The sequence below is a fragment of the Populus alba genome, chromosome 11, assembly GCF_005239225.2.
Source record: "Populus alba chromosome 11, ASM523922v2, whole genome shotgun sequence".
Lineage (NCBI taxonomy): Eukaryota > Viridiplantae > Streptophyta > Magnoliopsida > Malpighiales > Salicaceae > Populus > Populus alba.
In genome coordinates this window covers 12,944,763-12,971,135 of record NC_133294.1, presented here as the reverse complement: position 1 = coordinate 12,971,135, position 26,373 = coordinate 12,944,763, and the positions used below count along the sequence as shown (strand labels likewise).

At 34.7% G+C, this 26,373-nt stretch overlaps 3 protein-coding genes across 6 annotated transcripts; 1 reads left to right on the top strand and 2 right to left on the bottom strand.

Annotated features, from left to right (window-relative positions):
• Nucleotides 1–3,062: 3,062 nt before the first annotated feature.
• On the top strand, nucleotides 3,063–6,371 carry LOC118043686 (receptor-like serine/threonine-protein kinase At1g78530). The gene is made up of 4 exons (XM_035051720.1): nucleotides 3,063–3,121; nucleotides 5,214–5,314; nucleotides 5,629–5,747; nucleotides 6,171–6,371. Exons 1-4 carry the CDS (start codon nucleotides 3,063–3,065, stop codon nucleotides 6,369–6,371), a joined length of 480 nt encoding a protein of 159 aa, XP_034907611.1.
• LOC118043699 (fatty-acid-binding protein 3, chloroplastic) lies at nucleotides 5,919–10,505 on the bottom strand. Of its 4 annotated transcripts, none has more exons than XM_035051736.2 (6): nucleotides 10,234–10,505; nucleotides 8,582–8,683; nucleotides 7,563–7,718; nucleotides 7,260–7,474; nucleotides 6,931–7,057; nucleotides 5,919–6,303 (listed from the first exon to the last, which is right to left on the bottom strand). In XM_035051736.2, the coding sequence occupies exons 1-5, from the start codon at nucleotides 10,436–10,438 to the stop codon at nucleotides 6,977–6,979; spliced, it is 759 nt and encodes a 252-aa protein (XP_034907627.1). In that variant the 5' UTR covers nucleotides 10,439–10,505; the 3' UTR covers nucleotides 5,919–6,303; nucleotides 6,931–6,976. The 4 variants fall into 4 exon arrangements, with proteins under 4 accessions (XP_034907627.1, XP_034907624.1, XP_034907626.1 ...); XM_035051733.2 differs by having other exon boundaries at nucleotides 6,931–7,094; nucleotides 10,234–10,504; XM_035051735.2 differs by lacking the exon at nucleotides 5,919–6,303 and adding an exon at nucleotides 6,685–6,850 and having other exon boundaries at nucleotides 6,931–7,094.
• A 903-nt stretch (nucleotides 10,506–11,408) lies between these two features.
• On the bottom strand, nucleotides 11,409–14,511 carry LOC118043718 (cytochrome P450 CYP72A219-like). Its single transcript, XM_035051779.2, has 5 exons — nucleotides 14,015–14,511; nucleotides 13,342–13,556; nucleotides 12,950–13,200; nucleotides 12,424–12,811; nucleotides 11,409–12,001 (listed from the first exon to the last, which is right to left on the bottom strand). The coding sequence occupies exons 1-5, from the start codon at nucleotides 14,289–14,291 to the stop codon at nucleotides 11,576–11,578; spliced, it is 1,557 nt and encodes a 518-aa protein (XP_034907670.1). The 5' UTR covers nucleotides 14,292–14,511; the 3' UTR covers nucleotides 11,409–11,575.
• Between the last annotated feature and the right edge of the window lie 11,862 nt (nucleotides 14,512–26,373).

Sequence of the window (26,373 nt, the reverse complement as noted above, 5' to 3'; positions counted from 1 at the left end):
AAATCTGCACAAACTGAATGGAGATACGCACATGACTAAGGAGTTACTCGTGAAGCTATTGAGATTTAGGCACCTCGTGAAAGAAAAAGAAATCCAAAGAGTTGTTGTATCGATAGAAACAATGCACCTCAGACTTCTAATGGAAGGCTTCAAAAAGTAGATTATACACAGAGGGTAGCTTTTTTCTTCATATATGTAAATCCCTGATGCGTCTCTTCTCTTTCAATATTTGAGCATAAGATCTCCAAGTGAGATGCTTGAACACTGCTTTAACATTACTAAATCTCATTGCACAGCAACGTTCTTGCTTAAACAAGAAATCATAGCAGTCATAAAACTCCTTTCCTTTTTGTGTCAGTCATGACTCCAGAAATGTTACGTATCATACCAGTAATTTTTGAGACGTCACAATGATAAATCTTTTGATTTCATTTTTAAGATTTTGAAGCCAGATTTAAATTCAGTTTTTTGCATAGCTTTTCAACTAAAACAAAAACAAATAAGAAGGGAGAAGGAAATTTATTAAACAAATACCATCCAGTCAAGACAAGAACAGCCGTACACCACAGGAGCAGAGACCTGCATGATTGCTGAGTAGAGGCAGAGCCACTCAACTACTTGAAAGCTCACTTCACATGATTCATTTGTTGCTTGTACGTGCTAAACATCACACAGCTGTACTCATCTCGTACTGATCCACAAGAAGATGTTTCATGTTGACTTTGTGAATTCCCAGCTCCAATTTCAATGCAGTAAAACCCTGGCTAAAAACTCATCAGGTTACAAAATCCAAAATACAACACTCTGTGAAAGATAAATCTATCAGATAATAAGAGATGTGATGAAAACTTTGACCGAAAGATACTATATTATAATGAAATAAATATTTGTGTGTATCGAATGAACAATTATAAATTGTCCCAAGAGTTAGCTGGGAAAATAAAGAGTTTGGCCACATCACAGTACAAAAACACTGAAATATAAATTGGGACACAATCAAACAAAGTCTGGGGTCAATGAAGAGGGGGTATAAATACTTTGAGTCAAAAGAGAATGGCTCTTCTTCTTCCTAGTAGCACCGGCCAAACAGCCCTAAACCACTTCCTCTTGTGTTCTTTTCACCAAAGTCACTTGCATGCCTTACTATGTTGATATTTAAAGGACTTTATGTTGATATTTAAAGGAGTTGTGTGTGTGTGTGTGAAGAAAGAAACCACTACTAGGAGATATTGGGGGTGGGGGGGGGGGGGGGGGAGGCGCTAAGGAAGAAGAAATTGAAGGAGAACCAAGAATGTGATGGGATTATGGGATTAAGGTTCTTGTACATGTTTGATTTTGGGAACCTAATGAAACAAATATGTTAAGTTAGCAAAGAAAGAACAAAAACTCGAAGGAATAATTAGCTAGGAAATTGGAAGTCCATCAAGAGAAAACCCAAACATTAGGGTCGACCACATTTGAACATGAAGGAGGGATAAAAATTGATTTGTAAATTTCAATATTACGAGTTTGAACAAGCAATTTCAAGAGAAGTAAATAGTTCAAATCTGAATTTTTTATTGTATTATGTGCTCTTGCATTAGTGCAAGGAAGAACATGATTTAAGTTATATAACATGCTAAAAAATGGTAAACTTATCTTGTAAGTTGTAAATATGGGATTAATGTGAGAAAAGTGAAGTGATTGAAATGAAAGAACTGGAAGAAATTGATCCTGGTAGGTTCATCCATATGGTAAGAATTCAAGAGAAACTTGCTTGATTGATGAATAACTCTTGAAGAATGAAAAGAATGGCATGGAAATGTTACAATTGTGTTGTGATAAAAAAAAATGGAAATTAGGAGAAAAGAGGACGAGTCTCCTTTAAATGGAATTATAGATTTTAAGAGGATTGGATTGATTAAATTAGTAGGCATATGTTTTTTTGTAAATATAATGAGGGACAAGTAATTAAATGATACTATTGAAGAAAATGGACACCTTCCTTTTTTTTGTAATCCTAGGTTCGGCCAAATGAGTATCCAAGGAAGGAGAGAGACCAAATTCAAATTGGTATGTAATCTTGGATAGGAAAATGTATTGTTGAATATGTCTAATATGAATTAAGGAAAATGTCAAATGTGCATATGTGTTGAAGGAAAGGTAATGAAAGATGATTGAACATGGAAAGAAAAATTCTATGTTTTTATTATCATGGATTCAAAATTTAAATTGGGATGAAAATTGAATGAGTTTTCCATAACAATTCAATTGTATAGGATGAGTTACTTCTATTGATACATGAGAAGATGTGGGGTTTGTATAACAGCAAAAATTTTTTGCTCGAGCACAAGCATCAGATAAATGCATCACATCTTTGTTAAATAATCAAGTTCAATTCTTGATAATGTATAATTATAATTCCTTTAATTTTATTATGAGTCTATAAGAATTCAAACATGGAAATTGAAAAAGATTTATAATTGACCAGTTTCTAGAATAAAAACTAGTGGTGTAAGTATATCTAATGACCAGAAAATTGAATTGACTAACTTTCAAATTTGAAACTAGTAATGACGACATTATATCTGATGACTGAGAAGTTGAATTAACTGATTTCTGGAATGAAAACTAGTGGCGTTAATATGTTTGATGATCAGAAAGTTGAATTAACTAGTTTTTTGAATGGAAATTAGTGATGTCAGTATGTATGATGTCCAAGAAGTCGAATTGACTAGTTCCAAGAATGAAAACTAGAGGCATCAATATATTGACGATCGAAGAATTTAAATTAACCAGTTTCTTATAAGAGATCTTGTGGCATCAATAGTATTATTAGAAGTCATCTGAGTGCTCACTTGAGTGCTGGAGATGAGGCGGGTATGCCTTTTTTTTTTTTTTTTTTGATTAACGTGGGTGTCCGGGCCAGCTTACGCGCACCTCGACTAATCCCACGGGCCCTGGAGTTAACGACCATGTAAGCCTCCAGTGGCCATCATATGAGCAACCTAGGGTTTGAACCTGAGACCACAGAGGGAGCAAACCTCTTAGTCCCAAGCTTTCGCCACCAGGCCACCACCTAGATGGTTGAGGTGTTAGAGTTCAAAGAGGTGTCATCTAGGCGAGTGCCTGTGCATGGGAGGCAAGCAATAAAGGCATTGCCTGATGAAATTCTTTGATTTCTTTTTTTTTTTTTTTTTTTACTTTTTAAAAAAGGAGTTATATCTTGTCTTGTTTGCCTTTTTTTTTTTTTTTCTGGTCTTATACAAGAAAGAAATTTAAAGGTAGTTTTGTAAAAAAAAACATAGATTATGGTAAAAAAAAAAAAAAACCCACGTGAAAATCAAAGAAGAGAAACAAACGTGATAGTTGAAACAAGAAAGAAATAAACAAATATGAAACACCGCCATAGAGGAAGAGAAAGAAAAGTAACGAGTAAAGTTTGAAGAACAACACAAGTATTCCTTTAACTGTTTTTTCTTTCTTTCTTTTGTAATCACATCTTTTTGTTTCTCAAGTTTTCTGTTCTTCACTCTCTCTCTCTCTCTCTCTCTCTCTCTTTTATGTGATGCTGTCAAAATTTAAACTTGATTATATCATATAGCTGAAGCTTTGTACGTGGCATATTACAAAGATTATTTGACCATGTCATGACACATGTAGTTTGCTTGTTTATAATATATATTATATTTCAGCTATATTGCACATGTAGTTTGCTTGTATATGGCTATTTTTTCTAGAGTAATTGTTACAAGCTTACATCATGTCGACTATGTGTGTGCTTGGAGGCTTGCTACCATGCCACTTTTTCTGGACTTGTCATTATTCCAAGCTATGATTTGCAGCAGAGCACTACCACTCATATATTTGACAATGTCTCTATGATTTGAAGTAGAGCACTTGCTAATATATTCTTCTGTCATAAAAAAATGAATTGATAGCCATTATTGAGAGCCTCCAGGTAAGATTCATATATCATACAGGTTGAGCGTTTTGGTTTATTCAAGCGAGCGTCTAGTACCTTGAACATTTTCCAAGCTTGGTGTTTTTTAGGGCATTTTGCCTTTGACAACACTGAGCATTACTAAGTCTGGTGACCGAGAATACAAATTTAATGAGTTAATCAAGACTAAATAGAACTTTTGAAATCATTGAGAATTATTGTATCAAAAGGTTTAAGTTCTTATATTTTTAATCTTAAGAATGTAAATAGGTTATACGAAATTGATGGATATATTAATTTTATCTTGTGTGTTAAATATATTTTAGGTGCATCTCATCCTCGCATGAATAGTTGACATAGTAGCTCATTTTTTGTTTGTGATATAATGACATTCGAATAGGCTAAGTTATAATGTAATGAAGAAATAAATTTTAATATGTAAATAGATCCTGCATGTAATTGAATTACTAGTATGTTTTAATTTATGACAATATTATGAACTTTATCTGTAAAATGTTAGATATTTCTCTTTAATGTTCATGTGAACTTAATCTTCTAAATTGTTGCAATTTCTTCTTACCATGGATTGTGTTATAAAATATACAAATATCAAGTTCTTGACATGCATTCTAAAGCTAAATAAATGTTGGAAGGAAGTATAATAATTGATAACTGCAATGTGTTGATTTGTTGGCCAAAAGGTATAATTATTGTGTTGTCGATAACTTAATACTGCCTAAATTTAGAGGAATTTCTACTGAAATTTCAGTAATATATATATATATATATATATATATATATATATATATATATATATATTACAGCAAGTACATGAACCATTTTCCTCTTTTGTTCACATTTTATTGTCTGTTTTTCAGGTTGCCAAGACATTTGCAGTCAATGAGCAAAATAATAACATTGCAAAAATGGAATATATATATATATTATTCCTTTTCCAGAAGAGGAAATAAAGGTGCAGGGGCATCTTGAGGTTGCTGGACCTTCAATCAGTATATCGATCATCATCACCATTGTTATTAAGAGATTTTTTTTAATCATAATTAGTAACATTTACAAGTTGGAAGGATTGTAATTTAAGAAAAAAATTTCAAGTTCAAAATTTTTCTTCTGCGCACAATACATAATAAGATGGAATAAACTTTAGGTTTAAAGTGTGTTTGGTAAAAATAAATAAATAAATTCTAGCTTTCTTTTTCTTTTTTAGTTTTAGCTCTCGGCCTTCATTTAAATAGCTTGGAAATAAGATGAAGTCATGCTAACAATGTTACAGGTGGGAAGATGGTGATGTTCAAGCCTGCAGTGATGCAATCCCTAAAATCTTGAAAAGGACACTTAAATCGAGAAACAAGGACATCATAGGGCCGGAGGAGCGTATGGGACAGTGTACAAGTCGATGCTAAACGAGCCTACTGCAGAAAGAGTTCGAGGTTTCGAGAGAGAGCTGGAGGCCACGGGGGGTATACATATTTCTGAAGATCAGGAGACAATAAGCTATTGGATTGGCCACATTGATGGAACCTAATTAGACTCGTGTTTCAACATTAGTAGCGGGAATTTCTGGATACTTAGCTCCTGGTATGTCAAAGCACCAGATAAATGTAAATTCTGTCCCTTCCCTTGTAGGGATTTAATAATTAATATCTCCAGACTCCAGGTATGTTCTTCTTCAGAGTACTTTGAAACAGGGAAAGTGACTGTGAAAGTGGATGTATACAGCTTTGGAGTTGTCCTGCTCGAACTTCTAACTGGAATGAAGCCAACAGATGAAGAATTTTTCGAGGAAGGAACCAAGCTTGTAACATGGGTGAGTCTTCTGAATTTAATGAGCATTTCTAGACTCTCTTGTGGGTGAGGGAAGAAGATTATAGGAAATCCCAAAGTGCTTCTGTACAGAATGTTGTTCTGACTTCCATAATGCTCATTCAAAAATGTCATCTCAAACAAATTTAAATATTAATTAGCACATGCAAGAGAATGGTCTATGAAAGCAATATTGCATACAGTGAACTCATCTCAATTGCTACAAATTCTGAACAATAAACTACATGAAGTTCCATGGCACAACCAGATATGCCTATCAAGCTTTATGTGGATTCAGAACAGGCTGTTTAACTGGGAAAAGGTTGCCTCAACTACTAGTTTCCTCTAATATCAGTCTGAAACCACCTGATATTACATATATTGATATGGTACCTCGTTGTTTGTTTCATGTTGAAACTTGAAACAGGTGAAGGCAGTTGTTGAAGATAAAAGGGAAGAGCATGTCCTTGACAGTAGCTTAAAGTGCAGTCCCACTGAAGAGATTAATAAAGTATTCAGAATAGCATTCATGTGCCTTGAACCAGAGCCCTCCAAGAGACCTACCATGGATGAGATTGTCAAGATGCTTGAGCAAGCTAGATCGGAGAGGGTTGTGGAAGAGTACTAATATTTACTTATTGACTAATCCTTTTTCTAGCAAATTTGATGTTTACTGTATGGAGATTTAATTAATAGATGTTCATTAACAGACAATCTTGACATGCTTTATGTTGTTGACCATTATGAGTACCAAGCCTAACATGAGCAAAAAACCTAAAACAAAATGAGTCGCATATTTCTCCATTGGAGAATAGGTGAATAGCCAAAAGGATGATATGGTTCATAAAAAGCTTACCAGTCCCAGCACTAGACTCACAGAATTAAGTTTTATTATGATTGAAGTAAGAGGAACTACAACGAAAGAGGCCACATAAAGATGATGCTAATCTCCCAAGCATTTTAATGGACTGAAAAATTCTTCTATCAGAATATTCGGTGGTACAACAACATAGAGATGTCAGATTCTCAACAGTCTAAGCTACAACTATGAAGAGATAAGCAAGATTTTCCAGAGTCTCAAACAATCAAGAAAATCTAACATGGAGGCTGCAGAAATGAAAAATATAAACTTGAAGAAACTAAGATTCAAAAATTGAAGTAACATGAACTTCAAGAAACCAAGTCACCTTATTCACTTGAGGATAGTTGCAAGGCCATTGGCTGCTGAGTTTTTCAAGGACGGAGAAACTGGAGCATCTCCGAAAAATACGTCAAAAAGTGCAGAAGTAACATTTTCTGACTCAATTGTAGCATCTGCACTAGAGGGAATACCATCAGATGAGACACAAACCTGAAACAATCATAATATGGTCTTGTTAATATGCAGAGGAGAAAACCAAAAATACAAAAATAAATAGAAGAAAAATAAATGTAAGAATTAAGATCTTCTGTCACCAAAATTCTAAAAAAGAATTACAAGTGTGTTCTTGTATGCATGTGCCAAAATCACACTTACTAGCATCTTGGAGGGATTCAGCCAAGTCAAAAATATCAAAGTTCCTTTCTTAAGACTTCGACCTTGGAAGATGCTTCGGAATGTGGACAGAGCAGACTCATCAACTGGAGTGGCAGTTTTGATTCTTGGGGATATGGCGTCATCCAAGGCATCCCAGAAAGTTTTACCATCAATATCTCTCACCAGAACAATCTGTAATGATTTTTCCAAGGGAGCTGCAATTAAGGGATAATTTCAGTTATATTAGCAAAATTCATATGCTCTTCCTCTGCAGACCAACACATATCTGATGAGATAAGTTACCTTGGAAAATCGAGCTAAACAAAGCTGAATTCTCTTGAATCTCACTGGCTGATTGTCCTTTCCAAGTGCTCAATGTACTTAAGATGGATGGATTGACATATAGCCCTGCAGCATATACCTTAACACCAATTATTGCAAAAACCTTCTCCCTGTATCCTGAATTCAATGAAGAACATAGTTACAGTATTAGAACGACATCTTTAGATAACAAAAGCCACAATGAGACTTAAATGGACTTTGGGTTATCTAAAACTACAACAGACCCATTAACTTCTCTACTAGGAGTTTTGATTGCTGAAAACCATACCAAAAACATCGACCTTCAGACAAAACCATTAGTTTTCCGGTTATAGTTGGAGCACCACCTCAAATACACCCATTAATTCCTTTATCTAGAAAGACAGCTGTTTTCAACTAAGTGTTCCTCCATTGTCATAGAAAAACAGAGGATCCTCCGCCTCTAAAGGGAGGCCTTTCCATTGAACTCTCCTAAATGATTACATTTGGAGGCAATTTTATAAAGCACCTCCACGTAACTTCCATCATAGTTACTGCTTGTTGTAGTAGGATTCAGTTTATTAATACGCATTAACAATCAATTAATACACAGTGTAGAATGAAAGATAATACAAAAAACATATTTGAATATAATAACTCCTGCACATGTTTATCTGAAACCTATGCTTTCTGGTAGAGATGAAGGTTCTTTAAATGAACATGTTATGTTCCTCCACCCATTATGAGAGCAGGAAATTATTGAAATAATTTCCTTACAATAAGTGTGAAGTAGAAGGGGAAAAAAAGCTGTTCTAGGATACTATAACAGTTGTGATCAATTCTATCTATCTTCAGAAACCCTTTATCCTACAAATTGTAAAAGGATACTACATTAAGTGATCATCATACCAGCTCTTACAGTTAGATAGCTGCAAACACTAAATGATTGTACAAAAGTTCAATTGATACATAGTTTCTAGTCTCTTCTGGAAATAAGTACTCACAACACTAAAGTAACTGACCAGTTCCAAGCAATGATAATGAGGTAGAGCAACCCGGTAAACTCAACGATCTCTGAAATTTCTCTTTGGTTGCTGTTTCCTCTGTGTATTCTGCTCTCCCAACTGCAGCAATGAGTTATGAGAGCAAAAGGTCTCATAATTTTGTGATGATTTCAAATTTAGAGAAAAAAATAACAAAGAAAGAAAGGAAAACAAGCAGCATGTTTATATTGTTTCTCTTAGACTTTCAACCTCTATTTAATGTATAGCTTTAGAATAGAAAGATAAGAAGTTAGAGTAACCTTCACATATTTCAATCTGATTCCATTTCCTTATCTGTTACTATTCTTTTCTCTTTTCATTACAGTCTTAAATGAAACCACCTAGCAGATTCCATAGTGATATGTCTAGTATTAAATATTCTTAAGAATAAACACAACCTAAACAAAACAAAAGTTTTCCAGTCAAAGGATGATGCCATGCATTTCTTCTTTTGGTCATTGTAACTGATACAGAATTTTTTTTTTTTTTCCTGAATTAGCTAACTAGCCTCAAGATCTTGTATCCAAGATACAGCGGCCCCCACCCAGCCCCCAACACACAGACACGCATACTAAAAAGAATAGTTTTCACATATTTGTTTTTGACAAGCAACATTAATTCTAATTTATGCTTATCATCCCTTTGCTTTTCCCTTCCTGAAATTTTGATATGCTGCCGATGAGTTTCAGTTTTAAGAGGAAGATGATGTTTTCCTAGGTCTCAGGTGTCTAATCTAACATTTGAACAGGCACTACTCTGTCATCAACTTATACAAAGAGAACTTCATAAATCCTACTTTAATACTCTTGAACCTTCATCACCACAGTTATTAACGCACTCAACCCCAGATGTTCTCCCAAAAAAGGAAACCATCAACCATTTCCTTTTCCCACTTCCATTTAGATTTGGGTTCATATAACTACATTCACCAGTTAGATTCACAAAAATGTTATTCTTTCGGCTTTTAATCAAGAGCAATTTCCTCAAGCTCGGCCTCTATGCCAATGATGCAGCAATTATTATTGAGCTCCTATTTAATCAATAGTGAGATTTGGGGTAACAAACGAGCCCTTAAAGATTGCTAGGGGCAATCATAAGAAATATATAACGACCTTGATGATATTCTTATGAAAATACACTGAGACAAGAAATTAACAATGACACAAGTGAATTATGAATAGAAATTATAATCACATAGTCAAGAACAAAATATGGACTAATTCTTTGAAGGATTTCAGGACCTCAACCATCTCCAAGCCTCCAATACCGTAGACTTGATCCCACATTGTTCCAAAGTTTTTTCCATAATATTTACCGCAATTAGTTAAACAGGATTCCTATTTCTTAAACTTTGCCACTTTTCACAAATATTTTTTAGAAAAAAAAAAAAAAAATTCCCCACAAGAAAACAGCACTCCATATATATACAATTTCAATGAGAATATTCAAATATCCTTGAGATGATTCAAGCATCCCCCAATTGCACACAAAGTGAATCACTTCTTGTGAATTATGACCAAATTGGCGAAATTGCAAAGAACTTTGGCATGCACGACAATACTATCAATCTTAATATGAATTATCAAAGAAAAAGAAATGTGATAAATTAAAAGAAGAGTTGAGAAAGGTACCTGAAAAAGAGGAGGAGGAGGAGGAGGATGCTTTGAAAGAGAGGTGGGTTGGAGTTGAGTTGTTGTTGAGGTGAGGGAATGTGGATAAGGGTGAGAAATCAGAGTGGGTTTTATAGAATGGTAACGAAACTGGATGGATTGGAGATTTGAGTGGAAAATGATGTAAGATATTCCAGGCCTGAGTAGAACACATTGACATTGCCATGCTTCAGTAGAAAATACTACCAAGAAACAAAAAGTAAGTGTTCGAAGACTTGCATAAAGAGATAAGGACGTTTGTTTTTATTAAACAATTTACTGAAAATCATTTCCCCCTGTGTTTGATACCATTTAAGAAACAGTTTGTTTATTTATTTATTTTATTTAAAATAATTTATAAAATTAATTTTTTTATATGTGAAATTTAATTTTTAATTTTTATTTTATTTAAAATAATTTATAAAATAAAAATTGCACCATCTTTTAATTTTTTTTTAATTTAGTTCCTATTTTTTAATAAACTTTTTAAAAATTAAAATATTAATAATTTTTTTTTCTATCTCGTACAACCAAACTCTAAAAATTATTATTTTTTATTTTTCATAACATTATAAAATATCATAAAATAATCTATTTTTTAAGAATTTATTTTTAATAAAAATAATTTTCCTCGATATTTTATTTTATTAGTGATATAAAATGATATAGATTAATTAGGGTTCATTCAAATTAATTAAAAATTATAACAATATTATTTAAAACTTGTATAATTATATTATAATTAACGAGATCATGTAAGTCTCCAATAATTATAAAATTTATGGATCTTGAAGTGTTGATCTCTACAAACAAACTTAAAATCTAACAAATTAAATTACACTATTAAAATTTCCCTTCTGATTTTTTTACTTTAACCAACAATTTAGCCAACCATCACAACAATTTTTTATCCCATAAATATTTTTACAGTCAAAACTTATAAAAAATAAAAAAATAAACCTTTAGCCATCAGCTTTTAATAAGTCTTTTTATCATGCAACAAAAAATTCTACATCCTAAATAATATTTTAATGTTCAATGAGCTAATAGAAAATATCAAGACACCCCACCCTCAAGACTTTTTTTGTTTCCATTCAAAAGCAAATATGTAATTTTATTATAGTAATCTATTATGATTACAGTAAAACAACCCACGGTACTATAATGTTATGTTATGATTAATATGACAAATATATCATTGTACATGATAGCATAATTTGAACATAATATTATATACTAGAGGCTTTGTTTTTGGTTTGGTTTATTGGGAAATCCAACCTCCTATATGCCCTGGGATACCTCTTCCCCGTCACAGATGAACATTTTAGAGTTTACGTATTATCATTGGGGCACCGTGCTGTGGCTGAAGAGTTATGAGCGTGCGAGGAGCATGAATATACGATGGAGAGAGCTCAAAAGAGCAGCGCTGTAAAATCATTGCCAAAGCCATTTTTGCTTCAATCAAAGCAAAGTTTTGTCCAACGCATATTCGAGGACCCCATCCAAAGGGAAGGAATGAGACTTGACTCTTTGTAGCCTTTGAAACACCTTCAGCAAACCTCTCTGGTTTGAACTCAGAGGCATCATCACCCCATAGTTCATGATCTTGGTGAAGGAGGATTGTTGGCACCGAGATCTGCACTCCGGCAGGTAATAGCAAATTTCCAAGCTTTATTTCTTCATGAACATCTCGATTAAGATAAATTATCGGAGGGTATAACCTAAGAACTTCATACAAAATCATGGTAACCTGTAACATGCATCAAAAGAGAGAATGATACTACATGGTAAGAATCCATTAAAAAGGTGACTTGCGATCCACTTTGATAAAATAAAATATCGCATATATAGAGTTCATTTGCATGCCATTTCAACTTACTAAATTGAGAATCTTTATGATGATCCAAGAACTAGTAAATCTCATTCTTAATGTATATAGATGTCACCTCCTAGCTTGCTTGAGTGCTCATCTGTTGGTAGCTTTTCCTCGTCATTTTGGCCGATTAATAATTCAACGAAAGAAAACATGAACGTTTTTTTTCTGCTATCTTATTTTTTCTTCAAAGGATACCTAAGCTTGCATTTTAAATGCAAGAATGCTCTGTGTTCCTAACAATAATAAAACAGTACTGAAGTAGAAGAATTCAGTTGCAAATGCAGAGAAATACTCACAACTTTAAGGTGATTTAGCCCATCAAAATCTGGTTTTTTGTTACCAAAGACTTGCACAACCTCTTCTCTTGCGCGTGCTTGCCATTTCGGATACTGAGCCAATAAAACCATGGTCCAGGTAAGAAGAACTGTGGTTGTTTCTTGTCCAGCAAAGTAGAATATTCTACATTCGTCAATCACATCTTCAATACTCATTCCGACGCTCTTAGTATTTCCATGCTCTTGTATTTCTCTAAAATTGGATTCCAGAAGTAAATCCAACAAGTCATTCTTTGCATCTTCACCAGCACTCATTGCTTTCTCTCTTTTGTTGATGAGAGCCTTAAGAGAAGCTTTTATTTCTTTGTCAATAGCTTTTAGCCTTCTATTAGATGGGATCGGCAGGAACCTACATGCAATCCATGAACATGTTGTCAAGAGATTTGGATTTGTTCTTCTTCTTACTTTTAAGATATATCTCATTGAACAAGGACTAACTTGAAGGAACAGAATTGTAATGTCCAGCAAAAACATAATAAAGAGTTACCTGTAAGCTGGTATGACAATTGCTTTTATTATAACAAGAGCTGTAAGATCGATAAGTTCCTTGAGGAGATCAAATATTCTTTTTCCTTCTTCGTAATTACTTCCAAACGACGTTCGAGAAATAGCATCACAAGTTAAGCCTTGAAGATCAGGCCAGACATCCAATTCACATGACCCCTCGTCTACAGAGAACAGCTTCTCCCACTTGTTAAGCATCCCACTACAACTTTCGTAAAACGCAGGTATCATAAGCTGTAACAAGCAAACCGAACATATCATCATCGAAAGTTTTATATCACAGCTATATGAGAGCAAAACATGCATGCTACTCATTCAAGGCAATCGAATAGCATGGATGCTTATAGGCAAATAAGTTGGGACTATCATGATCACCTTCAGCTTCTCTTGATGGAATGCTGGGTTGATTATCTTTCTATGTTTAGCCCATTTTTCACCCTCGTGACTTACAAGTCCACATGCTAGAGCTTTCAACAGCGGGTGCGAGGGCTTCTGATATTCATTTATCTTCATGAATACGTCCCTTATCTGATCAGGGTTCATGATGTTCACTCTTGGTTTCGGCCCAACCCACATAAATGAATTCTTACCTGCATCGATAAAGGAAGCATATTTATTAATCAAATATATATATATATATATATATATATATATATATATATATATATATATATATATATATATATTCTTCTGTTGAGGGAAATACACGAGGCTCAAATTGAGATATGAACAAAAGAAATCCAAACCCAGAAAAAATTGCATATTTCTTTTTCTAATGGATTTTTATGAACATCTCAATAGAGTTGACAAAGTATAATCTTCTCTAGATGCAGCTTTACTTTAACATGCAGGAAAACATAAAGTTATGATTCTTTTAATATACTTAGATAAATACAAAAGTATTAATTTTGTTAAATATAAATCAACATTTAGAATCTGATTTTTGAATCATAAAATAAAGTTACCCCACACAAAAATCATCTTTTCTGCGAGAGAGAAAAATCATCTTTTCTACCAGAGAGATAATAAAGGGTTGCGTATTGAATACCATAATCCTTGACCAGTTGATGGAGGAAGGGCATGACACGAGGTAGAACAGCGGCTGATAAACCAATGGGTTTGGTCCTTGCTTCCTTCAACATATCTGAACTTTCTTTCCAGTCTCCAAACAAAAGCCTGTAAGGCTTGCCTGCAAAACCTTGTTGTCTCAAGCACCTCTCGACCTTCTTCGGCCGAAACCAAACCCAGTTCAAAACTCTCCATGCCCATCTTAGCACTGCAACATAAACAATGGAGACTAGAATTGAAGTGACTGTTACTGTCATTTTTACACGAAGAAATGAATCCAGAAATGGATGAGAGAGCGAGAGAAAAGGCGAAGACTTTGGGCAGGTGATGTGCGCAGAGACCGTGATGTGCGCAGAGAGACCAATTAAATATTATTGCCTTCCAACATTTCTTTCCAAGCAAGTTTCAATGATTCTCGAAGGGGGAGTGTGATATTTTTTTACCGTTTGTGTTGCAGAAATGTCAATTGTGAATGGCATCTCCATATCTTGTTTGCTGGTGTTTGGAACTAATATTCCTTTGTTTGGATTCTTAATTTGCGGTTGTAGTCATTAAATTAATAATTCATGAGAATAAACAAAATGTTGATTGGAGTAGATACTTTCATTTTTTTCCCATGGTTTGACATTGAAAGCTTGATTATGCTTTGTTCTGAGAAGTTAAATAAGTTATTGTAGATTAAAATTGTGGTTATTTTTTTTTCTCTTCTAGGGCATGTCTAAGAATTAAGGGGTTGAGAAAAGAAGGAACATATGAAAAGAATCACACACAAACAAAGAGGTTGTCTATGCTATCAATACCATATAAGAGAGATGTTGCCGAGGCAATTCCAACCAAGGATATCCATAATCTTATCTTAAAGAAAGTTACACACATTGTCTAAACACAACAAACTTCTTTTCACATTGGCGTGTACATTGCACACACCTTTTAATGTGGGATAATAAATAATAAGAATTAAAACAAGAAAAGAAAGAAGTTCTTAGAGAAAAAGCTGAGAAGTGAAAGCGAAGAAAGAGAAGAATGGGGATTGAAGATATGCAAAGTCTGTAAATTTTTCAATAATCATCAAAACTGCTTAATATTTAGAAAAGTAGGGTATAAATATTAAAACTCCAACTAGAACAAGCGATTGGGCTTATGGCCCACTAAATAAAATACCCAATAATAATTAAATCAAACCCAACAAATAAAGCAAAATTAATAAACCTCAACTAAAAATTCATATAAATTAAACCCAAAAATATAAAATAAAGCCCAATCTCTCAATTGATTTGAGTATCCTCCACCGTCTATGATCATATGCATACATAAATAATATTTCGGGTTTGGTGTCCCCACCAATTCTCCTGGGGTTGGAAGAACTCGACCCCGTCGAGTATAGGTCAAGGCGACTCTGATAATGATCTCAAAGATAAGAATCAAGCTGTTGTGATGTCTCTCTGATAATCCAAGTATAGTTTGAATCTGAATCTGGTCGTCAAGCCCATTTACTGGGATTTGCTGGAGTTCATCATCCCTGATAAAAACAACTTGTGCATTCAAAGTAGCATTAATATGTTCCTTTTGTGCCAAAGATATGGATACTGAGGTAGGGGTATCAAAAAAAGCATCAGGGATAGGTTGTATTTTATAAATACTAAGGTCTTTCATGTTAAAAGTAGAGTTAATATCAAACTTTAATGGTAATTTAATGACATAATTATTTGATTCAATCATTTGCAACACTTTGAATGGTCTAGCACTACTTACTTGCAATTTATGATCGGTTTCCAAAGGACATCGTTCAGGTCTAATATGTATCATGAAATAATCTCCAACATTAAGTGCATCATGATACTTAAGTAAATCAGCTCGAAATTTGTATTGTTCATTAATTGCTTGAATTTGTTTCATGATCTCAATATGCAAATTATGAACTCTATATGGTAATGACTCAGCTGACTTAGACATCCTATCATGAGGAGATATAAGAAGGTGTTCTATAAGCTTATCAGGTTTATAACTATGAACACTAAATGATTGAGGGTGTGGAATGAGACAAATATTGTTTGAAACCTGTGTAGATATGGTATGGACACAATAAAGTAAACTAGGATTATCTTCATCTTCCTCATCACGTGCACGAGGAAAGGGGTCAAGAAGCTCAACATGTTGCTCTAAACTTATGATGTGCTGGACACCAAGCATGTGGGGTGAGGAATCATGTAATTTAGAAAGATTAATATCATGAGACTCTTCTAAGAACATACTTATCTCTATAGGTGATTCCATTGAAGAGTTCCTTAAAACTTCCTCTACCATTAAAGCAGACATATCAAACTCTTTCTTAACCTCATTCTCAAGCTCACGTGGACTCATTGTGTTAGGTTCCTCTTCTTGCACATCCTCATCATCTAGGTCACTAAAATCCTCAAGATTAGGCCCATACACTTCAACACTACAATATTCCTCTTTACCTATATACTTATGTTTTTGGATGACTAAGGGTTTAGAGGTGCAATTTAAAGAGATATGACCAAAACCTAAATAATTAGTACACTTAACCTGTGAAGTCACCTCAGACACTTCATTGACAACTCGTTTGCCCTTATCTTTCCTACAAAGTTGGGCGCTACTAGGATTAGGTCTGTGGGGTGGAGCACCTAACAAAGAATCACTACTTCTGAATTGGGACCTAGTAGGGATACTACAAGAGCCCTAACAATTCATCCACCGATTCTTCGTGGCCAACTTGTAGTCTTGAACTAAGGTATAAGCTTGGTTAAGAGTAGGTACACCTTGAAATACAACTTCTCTTATAAGATCATCATTTAAGCTTGATGTGGACCAAACCTAGAAACACCAGCAAAGACCCATTACATGTTCCAAATGGACCCATGACTCGGTCCAAGACAAAGACATTCAAAGACGCATTGAATACATTGGTTTTGAAGGTTTCCACCAAGTCAGAATTGAAAGGTCCATTGGAGTATCAAGAGGAGATCCTAGTACATCTTATCCATGTGCAAGAGGGGTCCAATACAACTTTATTTGGGCCATGAAGTGAGGACAACAAAGGAAACAAAAGAATCCTACTATAACTTGGAAACAACAGGGGCTGCATGGAAAGCTTTAAATAAGCCTTGAATCAGTTGTGTACTATTTTTATTCTATTCTCTTCTTTTTATGGCAGAACATGGATTTAATATTAGAGACTTTATTTTATTTTGTTAGCTACAGCCTAAGGCTTGTTTGGGCTTAATTAATACTTTGTTTTAAGCTAGGATCCAATGTTTGTTTGGATTAAGTAATGAGCTTTTCAGTTTAAAGTTTTAGGTCAATTTTGAGTGGATCTCATATAAGTCCACATAAGGGGTCCATTAGGGTTAATTTTTCAGGAACTATTTAAACTCATGTAAGCCAAAATTTTGGCAGTTTTGATGATTATTACTTCTGAATTTTTTAGTTTTAACGTGTGAGAGTGATTCTTGTATTCTTTAATTCTTGAACGAATTGAATCTGACTTATTGAAGATTATCTGGCTTCGTGGTGTCATTTCACTTATTCCAATAGTGTTGGTGTCTTGGGACAGGTTTTCATTGTGTCACACTCTTATCAGACATATTTCGGCTTTCCGGGATTAGATCTCAATCTTGATTGTGGGTTGCGTGACCACGTGATCATGAAGTTCGCATCAGTTGGTAACAGAGCGAGGCTCCGAAACAAGGTCATATCAATATGTTATTTTTGTTTTTTTTCTTTAGTGTTCCCTTAAGTTTTTCAGTGTTTGCGTCCATCTTCTTGTTCTTCGTGTCTGCATCATCTAAGCAAAAAAAGAAGAAAAGCTTATATTTCATCTGGTTACTATCTCTAATCATATCAGTTTATTAAAGAGAGAGAGAGAAAGGGATTAGTTGAAACTTGAAGGACCATTCAATTTTTACCACAGAAACACAACTCTTGGTGAACCATAAGCAAACCACCTCGGAATCAATTTAAACTTCATATTCAGTCTATTAGGGGTGAGATAGCATCATATGTCAAATTTAGGCTTATTTTGATATTGTTTGCTTGAGGTTTTAATTCGAGGTTCAATTCTGCCGCAGAAACACTACTCTTAGTGAACCATAAGCAAACCACCTTAGAATCTATTGAAACTTCATATTCTGTGTATTGCGTATGAGATCGCACCACATATTAAATTTAGGATTATTTTGATATCGGCTTCTGGAGGTTTTAATTGGAGGTTCAATTCTATCGCAAACTGATCATATAAGGGGTTTGGGTACCTACACATAAGAGAACGACCTATAAATTTAGTTTTAGTGTTTTCATAGTATTATAATACTAAATATTGAATTTTAGGTCATTTCAAGATCGTTTGGTCTGGTTTTCAATTCTGTTACGTAAAAATTGCGTAATAGGTTAGATTTGCGTCAAGTTTCAAAACATGATCTTCACTGTTTAGTTTTGTCCAAATATTTTTGTTTCTATTATATTTGGGTTATCTAGGAGTCAATTAATTGTTTTTGCTAATATTCGCTTCTATTTTATTTCGTGTCTTCGTTTCGTCCACAGTTCGTATGAATTTGTGTTGCTACTCGTGAAATCGTAATTGTAGTTTTGTTTTGCTTTGTTTTTAGTATATTTATTGATTCTGGAGTCTGAAAATTATAATTAGAGTGCACTGCGAAAGCTACTGACTTTGATTTATTGATTTCAGTTCCTAAAGAACAAAAAAAAAGCAAGTTGTGAGGTAAAAAGATAGTGAGCTTAATAGAGTGAAAAGCCTTGATTTTTTTTTGTGTGATACACGAGAGGTGTGAGGATATATTTTATGCTACTAACCAAATTTTACAGATTCAAATAATGTCTGAAAACAACGAATCAGCTACACAAAACGCTGACGTAGCTTTCCAATTATGAGCCATAGGCCAACACCTTGAGCTGTTGTCTAGGATGTACAAGGATATGAAAGATGAGGTGAATTCGATAAAGCAACATAATAGTGGGGCTGATCGCTGGGGAAATATGGTCCTATAGCCATACGGAATGTCGGATCTGATTTTGAAGAGTTTGTTGATGAAAACACAGATACGGGTGAAGATGACTATGATTTTGCATCTACTAGCCAAGGAATCAAGTCTGGACCAAACAGGGCTAGGAGGAATGTGAATTTTCATGGCATAAACACTTATTAAGATATAGATGGGGACTTGGACACCATTAAATTGAAAATTCCTAGCTTTCAAGGTAAAAACGATCCCAAGGCTTATTTGGAGTGGGAGAAAAAGGTAGATTGGATTTTTGATTGCCATAGCTATTCTGAATAGAAAAAGGTGAAATTGGTGATAATTGAGTTTATGGAGTATGCGTTGATTTGGTGGGATCAGATTGTGATCAGTAAGAGGAGGAATGGGGAGCCACTTGTTCAGACTTGAGGGGAGATGAAAGTCTTAATGAGAAGACGATTTGTGCCAAACCACTATATTACAGAGACTTATATCTAAAGCTCTAAAGTCTGAATCAAGGTTATAAGATAGTAGATGAATATCACAAAGAGATGGAGATAGCAATGATTAGGGCCAATGTTGTTGAGGATAGAGAAGCCACAATGGATAAATTTCTTAAAGGGTTGAATCGGGACATTGCTAATATGGTTAAGCTACAACACTATGTGGAACTAGAGGACATGGTTCACATGGCTATGAAGATGGAGAGACAACTTAGAAAGGGACATGCTCGGCCAGCGTTTAATTCGGGTTCTTCATCATCTTGGAAGTCGAATATAAAGAGATAGGGTATTGTTTGGCTGAGATCCTTTTGTTCCTTCAAGAACTGAACCACCAAAGGCTAAACTTGATGTCCCTACTGATACCAAAGGTAAATCTGAAACTCAACCTAAATGTACACGTGATGTTAAATGTTTCAGGTGTTAGGGACATGGACATTATGCTTCAGAGTGTCTAAACAAGAGAATCATGATGATTAGAGGTAATGGAGATATGGAATCTGAAAGTGACATATCTGATTGTGAAGGCATGTCATCATTGAAGGATAGTGACGAGGATGAGTTCGCATTATCGGTTGAGGAATGCTTTGTTATAAGGCAAACACTTCATGTTCAAGTAAAGGAAGATGATACTAATCAATAAAGGGAGAACTTCCATATGCGTTGTTATGTACAAAGCAAGGTGTGTGATTTAATTATAGATAGTGGAAGATGTGTTAATATTTGTAGCACCACCCTTGTTAGTAAACTGAATTTGTGTTCTGTTAAGCATGCTAAACCATATAGATTGCAATGGCTGAATGATAGTGGTGAAGTGAAAGTGACTAAACAGGTTGTGGTTTCATTTTTTATTGGGAAATATGTTGATGAAGTTCTGTGCAACGTGGTACCAATGCAAGCAAGTCACATCTTGTTGGGGAGACCATGGCAATATGATAGGAAAGCAATTTATGATGGGGTTAAAAATAGGTATACCATTGTAAAAGATGGTAAAACCATCACTCTTGTACCTCTTACACCCAAATAGGTGTATGATGATTAAATAAAGCTAACAAGTAAGTATGAGGCGATGGGGAGAGAAAATCAAGGTGAGGAACAAGGGGAGAGAAGACCATTAGATTCGGCTAGAACCCAAACCACTATAACCCATTCGGCCACCTATCCAAACACAAGCAAATATTCGACAAACACTCCAAACAAATCAAACCATTCGACCATAACTCAAAAACACCCAAATCTGGCCGAGAGTGGACGTAAGACAAGAGGAGTGAAGAAAGTCAGTAAGGGTGATGAGAATTGTGTGGAAAAACTCAAGAAACAACCCAATTTTTATGCTAGAGAGGGTGAGGTCAGATATATATTTTTCACTAATAAGCCAATGATTTTACTTGTGTATAAAGAGGCTTACTTTAATACTAATGATCTTGATCATATTGTGCCTAGTGTTGCTATTTGTTTGGTACAGGAGTTTGATGATGTGTTCCTCGATGATACTCCTAGTAGATTACCACAATTGAAGGGGATAGAACATCAGATTGATTTCATACCTGGAGCTTCAATTCCTAACCGACCAACCTATAGAAGCTATCCTGAGGAGACGAAGGAGCTTCAAAGTCAAGTTGATGAGCTGATGGAAAAGGGCTACATTCGCGAGAGTATGAGCCCGTGAGCTGTACCCGTGCTACTTGTGCCTAAAAAGGATGTGTCATAGAGGATGTGTGTTGATTACCGAGCCATCAACAACATAACAGTAAAGTATAGACACCTCATTCCTAGGCTTGATAACATGTTAGATGAGTTATATGGATCTTGTATTTTCTTTAAAATTGACTTGAAAAGTGGGTACCATCAAATTAGGATGAACAAAGATGATGAGTGGAAAACAACATTTAAGACTAAACATGGTTTGTATGAATGGTTAGTAATGTTGTTTTGACTTACAAATGCACCTAGTACGTTTATACGTTTAATGAATCATGTGTTGCGTGCATTCATAGGTAAGTTTGTGTGGTTGTGTATTTTGATGACATTCTTATCTATAACAACTTAACTGAGCATCTTGATCATTTGCATAATGTACTTAATGTGTTGCATAGTGAGAAATTGTATACTAATCTTAAAAAGTGTGCCTTTTTCATGAAGAAAATTATGTTTTTTGGTTATGTTGTAATTGTACAAGGCATCGAGATGGATGAGGAGAAAGTTAAGGCCATCCGGGATTGGCCTACACCCAAATCGGTAAGTGAGGTAAGGATTTTTCATGGGTTAGTTAGTTTTTACAAGCGTTTTGTGAAAGATTTCAGCACAATAGTTGCGCCCTTGAATGAAGTTGTTAAAAAGTCAGTTGGGTTTAGATGGGGGGAGGAACAAGAATTGGCTTTTGTTCTTTTGAAAGAGATATTATGTTCTACACCTGTTTTGGCTTTACTTGACTTTACGAAAGCATTTGAAATAGAATGTGATGCATCTGGAATGGGAATACGTGCTGTTTTGATGCAAGATCAGAGACCTATTACGTATTTCAATGAGAAGTTAAGTGGAGTGACCTTGAACTATCTCACTTACAACAAAGAACTCTATGCATTGGAAAGAGCACTTGGGACATGATAGCATTACTTATGGCCAAAAGAGTTTGTAATCCATTTGGATCATGAGTCCTTGAAACATCTGAAAGGACAAGGTAAGTTGAATAGGAGACATGCAAAATAGGTTGAATTCATTGAAACTTTTCCTTACGTAATCAAGTATAAGTAAGGGAAAAAGAACATCGTAGTTGATGCACTTTCGCGTAGGTATGTTCTTTTACGCACCATGAATAATAGATTGTTAGGCTTTGAATATGTGAAGGAATTGTATGATAATGATTCTAACTTTGCCGAGATTTATAAAGCATGTGGACATTCGGTTTTTGGTAAGTTTTATTTGATGGATGATTATTTGTTCAAAGAGAATAGATTGTGTGTTCCTTTTAGTTCTTTGCATGAATTGCTTGTTCGTGAAGTACATGGGGGTGGTTTAATGGGTCATTTTAGGGTTATGAAAACCTTGGATGTATTGCATGAGCATTTATATTGGCCAAAGATGAAAAGAGATGTGCAACGAATTTGTGAACAGTGCATTGCTTGTAGAAAGGAAAAATCTAGAGTACAACCGCATAGACTATATACACCATTACCTGTGCCTATTGAACCTTGGGTAGATATCTCTATGGACTTTTTTTTAGGTTTACCTAGTTCAAAGAAAGGTAGAGACTCTATTTTTGTTGTGGTTGATAGGTTTTCTAAAATGGTGTATTTCATTGCATGCCATAAAACAGATGATACATCTCATATCGCAGACTTGTTCTTTAGGGAGATTGTACGTTTGCATGGAATTCCTAAGAGTATAGTGTCAGATCGTGATGTTAAGTTCCTTAGCTACTTTTGAAAGACCTTATGGGGAAAGTTAGGAACTAAACTCTTATTTTCAATAACATGCCATCCTCAAACAGATGGACAAACTGAGGTAGTGAATAGAACATTATCCCAACTTTTATGTGTTGTAATTTAAAAGAATTTGAAAAGTTGGGAAGAATGTTTGCCTTTTGTTGAGTTTGTTTATAATAGAACTGTGCATTCGACCACTAGTTTTTCTCCTTTTGAAATTGTTTATGGTTTTAATCCACTAACTCCTATGGACTTAATTCCTATACCTTTTGAAGAAAGGGTAAGTTTAGATGGTAAAAAGAAGGCAAAGATGGTGAGAGAACTCCATGAGGGAGTTCGACAACAAATAGAAAAAAAGAACAGACTTTACGCTTCTAAAGCAAATAAGGAAAGTAAACTAGTTGTTTTCCAACCTAGTGATGGGGTTTGGGTGCACATGCGTAAGGAACGATTTCCTAATCAAAGGAAATCAAAATTACAACCTCGTGTGATGATCCATTTCAGGTTTTAAAGAGAATCAATGACAACGCATAGAAAATTGACCTTCCAGGTGAGTATAGTGTTAGTGCTACCTTTAATGTTGTTGATCTTACGTTGTTTGACACAGATTTTGATTCGAGGTCGAATCCTTTTGAGGAGAGAGGGAATGATGTGGACCAGCCCAGAAACATCAGCAAAGACCTATTACATGTTCCAAATGGACCAATGACTCGGTCCAAGACAAAGACATTGAAAGAAGCATTGAATACATTGGTTTGAAAGGTTTCCACCAAGTCAGAATTGAAAGGTCCATTGGAGTATCAAAAGGAGATCCTAGTACATCTTATTCATGTGCAAGAGGGGTCTAACATAACCTTATTTGGGCCATGAAGTGAGGACAACAAAGGAAACAAAAGAATCCTACTACAACTTGGAAACAACATGGGTGGCTACCTTTTCCTTTTGTTTCTAGGATTAAGGGGCTGCATGTAAGGCTTTAAATAAACCTTAAATCAGTTATGTACTATTTTTATTTCATTCTCTTTTTCTCATGGCAGAACATGGATTTAATATTAGGGGCTTAGTTTTATTTTGTTAGCTACAACCCAAGGCTTGTTTGGGTTTAATTAATACTTTGTTTTATGCTAGGATCCAATGCTTGTTTGGATTAAGCAATGGGCTTTTCAATTTAGAATTTTGGGTCAGTTTTGAGTGGACCTCATATAAGTCCACATAAGGGGTCCATTAGGGTTAATTATTTAGGAACTATTTAAACTCATGTAAGCCAAAATTTTGGCAGCTTTGATGATTATTACTTCTGAATTTTTCAGTTTTAACGTGTGAGAGTGATTCTTGCATTTTTCAGTTCTTGAACGAACTGAATCTGACTTATCGAATATTAACTGGTTTCGTGGCGTCATTCTACTCATTCCAATAGTGATGATGTGGACCAGCCCATAAACACTAGCAAGGACCCATTACATGTTCCAAATGGACTAATGACTCGGTCCAAGACAAAGACATTGAAAGAAGCATTGAATACATTGGTTTTGAAGGTTTCCACCAAGTCAGAATTGAAAGGTCCATTGGAGTATCAAAAGGAGATCCTAGAACATCTTATTCATGTGCAAGAAGGGCCCAACACAACCTTATTTGAGCCATGAAGTGAGGATAACAAAGGAAACAAAAGAATCCTACTACAACTTGGAAACAACATGGGTGGCTACCTTCTCCTTTTGTTTCTAGGATTAAGGGGTTGCATGGAAGGCTTTAAATAAGCCTTGAATCAGTTGTGTACTATTTTTATTTCATTCTCTTCTTCTCATGGCAGAACATGGATTTAATATTAGGGGCTTTATTTTATTTTGTTAGCTACAACCCAATGCTTGTTTGGGCTTAATTAATACATTGTTTTAAGCTAGGATTGAATGCTTGTTTGGATTAAGTAATGGGCTTTTCAGTTTAAGGTTTTGGGTCAATTTTGAGTGGACCTCATATAAGTCCACATAAGGGGTCCATTAGGGTTAATTATTCAGGAACTATTTAAACTCATGTAAGCCAAAATTTCAACAGCTTTGATGATTATTACTTCTGAATTTTTTAGTTTTAACCAAAGTTGTTAATTCCATTTCGTTCTGGCCGGAATGCCTGGAACATCTCGTACCAGTTAAAAAAATGAAACAAAACGAAATAATTTTTACCTTGCTTAAAATCTCGATCTGATCCGGATTTTCTGGTCAAATTTCGGCCGGAATGTTCTGGCCATATTCTATGTGTTTCGTTTCGGGTTAAAGCCACCAAGTCAAAGTCAAAGACTCAAAATTAAACCCAGTTCATTTTCATTTTTTACACTAAACAGTACACCCACACTCTTTTTCTCTGAAGTCTAAAGTAAACTAAACCAAATCCGTAATTTCTCTTCCTCCCCGCAGACTCAAGTTCCTAACCAAAACAATTACAATTGGCATCTTGTCTTTCACCGTTTCACGAACTCCCCCTCCAATCTTCCCTTTTCTCTATTGCTGTCTTGCTCTTGCATACTGTAGTAACTGCACTGCTGCTCCTGCAACCTGACTTCTTGACCGAAGCGGCTCAATCAACAAAAAAGAGAAGGAGCCCCTCTGCAACCTGGCAAAGAATTATCAATGAATTTTGGAGTATTCTCAACCTCCCCGTAAAGATTATATCACACAGAACTAGAAGACTCATCAAACCTCGCTTTGTGGCCATTCGCTCCCTTCTCGAATAATTGTCTTTGCAGAGCTAAGGTGCAATCTTTTTTCTCTCTTCAAGTTCAAATTGGAAATGGAAAACGCATGAACTTAGTTCTGTTACACTGCTGGAACGTTAATACCAAATTTTGTATTTAATTTGGTCTTTCTTTGTATCTAATTTAATTCTGGAATGGAAAACGCATGTAATCTTTTTCTTTGTATATAATATTACTGTTGGGTTTGTGACTTTGTATTGTATTTATCATTTTATTACTTCACTCAGCTTGGCTAACTAGTTTGAACTTTGAAGCTTTATCTGAAATTGAATGCTACTTTGATGTTTGATCTGTATTTTGCGCACAAGCCTGTACAAACCAAGTCAGAACTCTTTTAGTAAATGAAATTGATAAAATAGAGTTAATGATCTGTTTTATTTATACCGCAATCTACATACATCAAGATTAAAGTTAAACAGAGTTAAGCCTAGATAAAAATATTATATTTAAAGGAATAAAGTAGCATACGTCAAGATTAGAATTTAAAAAAAAAAGAACAAAATAACCGGATTAATTGCTAGGTTGCTAGGTTTGGTAGTTAATAATATAAGTAACTTGGCCATGGCCGGATTAATTATAAGAAAGGATACATAATTATTATATAAAACCGAATGTATATATATGTTTACTGCTATGTTGAATTAATTTCTATGTAATTATTATATGTATGT